The sequence below is a fragment of the Sinocyclocheilus grahami genome, unplaced genomic scaffold (assembly GCF_001515645.1).
Source record: "Sinocyclocheilus grahami isolate Dianchi unplaced genomic scaffold, SAMN03320097.WGS_v1.1 scaffold12823.1, whole genome shotgun sequence".
Taxonomy (NCBI): domain Eukaryota; kingdom Metazoa; phylum Chordata; class Actinopteri; order Cypriniformes; family Cyprinidae; genus Sinocyclocheilus; species Sinocyclocheilus grahami.
Window position 1 is genome coordinate 424 of NW_015514625.1, and position 5,406 is coordinate 5,829.

At 36.9% G+C, this 5,406-nt stretch overlaps 1 protein-coding gene across 1 annotated transcript; it reads right to left on the bottom strand.

Moving 5' to 3' along the window:
- Positions 1-172: 172 nt before the first annotated feature.
- LOC107578934 (helicase with zinc finger domain 2-like) lies at positions 173-5,402 on the bottom strand (the record flags this gene model as incomplete). Its single annotated transcript, XM_016264834.1, has 11 exons — positions 173-556; positions 862-1,015; positions 1,612-1,821; positions 2,058-2,192; positions 2,309-2,501; positions 2,629-2,745; positions 2,876-3,020; positions 3,151-3,291; positions 3,380-3,523; positions 3,677-3,765; positions 3,907-5,402. Coding segments are annotated over 11 exons (2,997 nt in total), but the record flags the coding sequence as incomplete, so codon positions are not given.
- Between the last annotated feature and the right edge of the window lie 4 nt (positions 5,403-5,406).

A 5,406-nucleotide genomic window follows, 5' to 3' on the forward strand; every position in this document is an offset into this window, starting at 1 on the left:
TATTTTTAACAGTATTTGACTGTAAAATTACATTAAATGTAATTACATTTATTCACCGAATATAGTATGGAAACTTACTGTTAACCAGTTTTTACTGTAGCATTTTTACAGTCTTTTACTGTTAAAATCACAATCATTTTTTGCAGTGTACATAATGTAGGTAAATTTAAAGGAGGTTTAGTGTTATTATAAAGGCATTTAGCTTATTAAACCTGACATAACATGAAGATAAATGACATATTATACCCTCATAGGACTGAGTAATATTCATGCTTAAGAGACAAAAATGACGATGTGTGTGCTATTTTGCATTATTCCAACAACAGGTGATACGGATCAAATTTTTCACACATTATTGACTCCCACAAGCCTAGATGGCGTAACTAACCAATGATGCACAGGCCTTCTTGTGCCCTGGTAATGCCCACGTTCACTTGGTGTGGGTCCATGACGAATCCAAGTCGGTTTATAATCCAGGATTTGGTTGGTTGTGCTTCTATGTCAGATTTGGGACAAGAGCGCACAGTTGACATGATGACATATTTCCATTCGCTTCCTGTGGCCAACAAACAAAGGAGAAAAGATCAGAAATAATCAATTCAGAAACAATATCTACATGCCTTTGTCAAATCATACAATCATAAACACAACTTAAGTATGAATGCCTTGTATTTGTGCCTTAAAAACCATTTAAACGATAAAAAAATCATTTTTAAAAGAGAGCTAAATAATGGTTGATTGTAATGTTCTGTCATGGGTCAAGGTTCAGTGTTAAAAGTTTTAGTAAGATTTAAACAAGGTCATGCTTATCGATGTTTAGTGTGCCACTATTGTAAAATGTCATGTTAAAATTGTCATTACCTTGACTTTTCATGATGGTGTTGATTGTGATGTCTCTTATACCCTTATCAATCAGGGACTCCCTAATGTTTGACACTTGAGCATTATATGGTGTGAGAATGGCGATGTCCTTTGTCTTTATTCCAGCCTCAGTCAAAAGAATGGCGATACGCACCTGTTGGAAGATCATCACAATTTGAATATATAATTTTATAATATATCCTTAGGTGGCATTTTGAATTTAGAACAATAAATTGTTTGTGGCAAAAATGGGCGGGGCTTCGACATTTAAATAATTTCTTTCTTTATATTTTTTATTTTCTGTACCTAAGACTTTGATGCATCTTCATTAGCTATTACTAACTCGCGTTGTTATGAAAATATACATAGTGGAGTAGCCTCTGAGACAGAAAGTAGTAGAAGCGATATGTTAAATATAGAAAAAATAGTTCTACAGTCGGGTCAGTGGATGTTTAAGGCTTAGTCCAGATCTCCACAAATATGGAGCCATTCTTTGATTAAATATCAGATACTGTATGCTGCGTGCGCTATGTAGAAGTTCAGATATCTTAGTTTTATAATCTTAGATAATAGTTCCTTCTCTTACTTTATAAACAAACAAACAAACATAAACTACTGTACAAGCAGCAACCTTCAAAATGAAACAACCCGCAAATAAATTCTCTCGTGTGAAACTTAAAAGGCTATAAAGTTTAATTTAAAGTATAGCCCAAAATCTTTTTTTAATCTACTAAATTACACTTCTCTTACCGCTTCTTCTGCCTCCTCCAAATTTGCTTTTGAATTTTCATTTCCCCGTTCAGTCGAGACCACCAGACTTTTCTCCTTTCCTTCAACATGGCCGAAAACTATGCATGTTAGCCTTGACTTAGTAAAGAAGAGCCTTGGTTTGGGGGATGTTTTAGTTTTTAACTTTCCGTCATAAAACTCCTTAGAAGGAAATTCACAAATGTCCTCTTGCTGTAAGAGACAAGATGTGCAATGGAGAAATTTTTATTTGAATTAATTGCTTTTTAATTGTTTAGATCATTGTTAAATATCACTAGATAAAAAAAATATACTATTCATGAATAAAAACTATAAGGGAAACAGAAGTTTATCTTTCGAAAGCAAACAACAGCATCAGACAGAAATGTTTTATTATACAGTATTAGAGCTATTTATTTTATTATTTAAATAGCTATTTGATTTATTACCATTCTGTACTGAGTGTCAAGCAAGAGTGCTTTCTCCATGTAACGTTCGAAAAGAGATTTGCTCATTCCCAATCGCTCCACCACATCACAATGGACTACAGGTTGCAGCTGCTTATGATCGCCCAGAAGAACAATCTACAACATGAAATTAGTAGGATATTAAGAACCTAAAAGATGTTTGTTCAATGCAAACGTAACGCTAATATCCAAATCAGTGTTTGTCTAAAAAGAACATTGCTTTGGAGCCATACCTGCTCAGGCTTGTGAGCCACTAGTGGAATAAAGGCTTCAGGTTCAGTTGCCATGGCACATTCATCGATGATGATCTGCTTGAAGTCGAGGACTTTAGCTAAGGCTGGGTGTGAGGCTGCTGTGCAAGTGCACAAGATGACATCATGCTGCAATAATTCATGTTTTCGAGCCTTTTGGAGGGTGTCTTTGTAGCTATAAAAAAAGTTTTACATTAAATTAGCTTTTCATTTCTATGAAATTGTGTCCAAACTATTTCTAACAAACAAGAAACAATAACATAGAATCAAAAAGAGATTTGTAGTTACTGAGCTATACATACAGTTTTTTTTCTTCGCCAGTAAATTGATCTCCTCTTCTAATTTTCATATCAAAAGCTAATATTTGTGTGGAATATGGGTTGCCATCCTTTCGAATCAGGTGGTGTAGTGCAATGGAACTAATAATACAACAACAACACACATCTGTTAGTGGAAAGCCAGGTTTAGATGTATAAACACATGCATTTTACATTGGCACTTAGTATCTACACTCAGATAAGTGACAGATGGACAGTATTTGGCAAATACCTGAGCTCTGTGTTGGGTTTTTCGCCTCTTTTAGAATTGCGTGACAGCTTCAGATTGCATCCTGGGTAAGGAAATTCCAACATCTCCGTCTGATCACTGTAGACTCTGAGAGGTCTAAGTTGATTTTTAAGTTTTAGGAGATGACCTGCAACACATTCATATAGACAGTTTACGTTGCAGTAATCCTTGTTCAGGTAATAAATTGTGTAACTCCTTCTTCACTAGAGGGACCGAACTGACAAAATGGATAATAATTGGCTGTACAGAAAATTTACCTGCAACAACATCAACAGATTTATTTGAGGGGCCACAGTACAGAACAGCCCCCTTCTTCTCTGAATTGGTGGCAGGATGCTGTTGGGTATTCTTGAGCAACCAGTACACAATATGGACACCAACAACAGTTTTTCCAGTCCCTGTGAAAATACACAACAATAATATAATAGGGAAGGAATGGCAATTACAATAGCCTAGGGCCAAAGAAAGTCAGAAAATACTTCTCACCTGGTGGTCCTTGGATAAGAGTGAACGGGTTGGTCAGTGCTTCTCTTATAGCTTTGCACTGACTGTTGTTTAGATGGGAAAACCCAGATGGGAGATAACCGTCAATCTCAAATCTGGCTGTCGTCTGCCTTGAAATGTTGCATCCTTTGAGGAAATACAGTGTTAAATAAAGTAAAACTGCATTTGAAGGGATAATTTTTAAAAAGATGGCTAGTAAATCATTAGTTTTGATAGCAGAGCTTGACATATAGATATGCAAAACATTATAATGAGGCAGTAAAAGTCAAACTGTTGTACCTCCTTCAGAGTTGATTTTCCTGCCCATGGCAATATATTTTACGAGTTTGTTGGCTTTGGTTAGACTGTTAATTGCGTCCTCTTTGCGCCTGCAAATAAAATGTAAAAAGCATAACAATTAATGAAGCATACATATATTGTTTGAAGATGTAGGATACACATAAAACAATACAGTGTACACAAATAGAACATTTTTAATAAGCTATAGTGTCTATCATTTGTAGTCTTACACATCTGGCAGAAGCTTTGGAATCAGCTCCAGAGTAAATCTTGTCCTCTCGCAGAATATGGCTTCTGGAATATTTGTCATAGGCATGTGGTTAATCTGAAAATCAATTTGTAAAATCTTTGGTTCTTTGGAGTCAGTTTCTTCAACTTCCGTAATTATGGCATGGGCCATCCAAGTGATAGAAGGAATATCCATGAGAGCTGTGCACTGAGAGTTTTCCAGAAAGGGACTACTCTGACTTTGGTGAATCTTAGTTCGAATGCAGAGGAAACTGTTCCTAAGGTCACATTCAATAGACCATTGAGATTTTTTGTCAAGCGGAAGGAGAAAAAAACCCTCGTGCGTCTTTTGAGGAGAGGTTTTCCATTTCAAGACTGCATCTTCAATAATAATACTCTCATTTTCAGACACAGCATTGGAGGCTGACTCCATTTCACTCAAAGGTTTCCATATTGCCTGATAATCCATGTACGAGTTGTATGTATTCCTTGATGAGTGGAATGCATATTTTGAAAAACACTTGATTGAATCTTTCACATGCTCCAAACAAATCTCAAATTTTGGATGCACAACAAACAGCTGAATTGCTGGTGTCATTAATCCTCGAGCTGTGGTTGTACCTAGCTGCACCTCGACTGCCTCACCTTGCTTTATTCTCAGCGACAGTTCGGCATAATGCTCAGCATGCATGGGATCAAATTTGTCTGAACTTTTAGCATTTCTCAGTCTTTCCTGGAATTGTCTTGCATGGACTCTTGAGCTGACGTCAAGCTTCTCAATCAGGGGAAACAATATGTCCCAATTTTCCTCTCTAAGAGCAGCTGCTAGGCATTTCCAGGTCTTTGTAGAGACATAGGCCATGACTGAGTTTGGATTTTGTTGTTTCACTTCAGCAAGGATGTGAGGATTGGAAAATGAATATATCCTTCGCACCCATTTCAAGATCATGCAGTTGTTTGCTTCATCAAACTCTGGTTGATCTGCCAACTGAAGATCCCTGTACATAACGTCTAAGTTTTCTGATATAGAGGTTCTGTTAAGTGGGAAGGATAATCTGAAGTTTGTCCCTGACGGATTGAGTTCCACAATGTATGCCACCTTCTTTTCGCTTTGGGTTGAGAGCTTTAATGCAAAATGTAGAGCATTCGCTTTCCTCTCATATGCTGACTGTTGGTCATTTTTCCTGGAAAATTCTATACAAGACAGGTCAATGTCATGAGCTGTGTACCTAACATTGGTCTTGTCAATCACAGAATGAAGAAGGCGCTGCACAATAACATCTATATATCGGCGGACTGGAGATGAGGCCCAAGTATAGCTGTCAAGGTCTAAATCATAGTGCCCAGTTCTTGAGACATGTGTCGAGTTTGATCTCAGAATACATGCCTTGTGACACAGTCTCCTAAATGCAGTAGCAAAAGGAAGAAGTTGGGGGTGAATCTCATCAGTTGAAATGAAGTCAATTATTTTGTAGATATTTTTCTGCTCTGCTGCTGTCTTC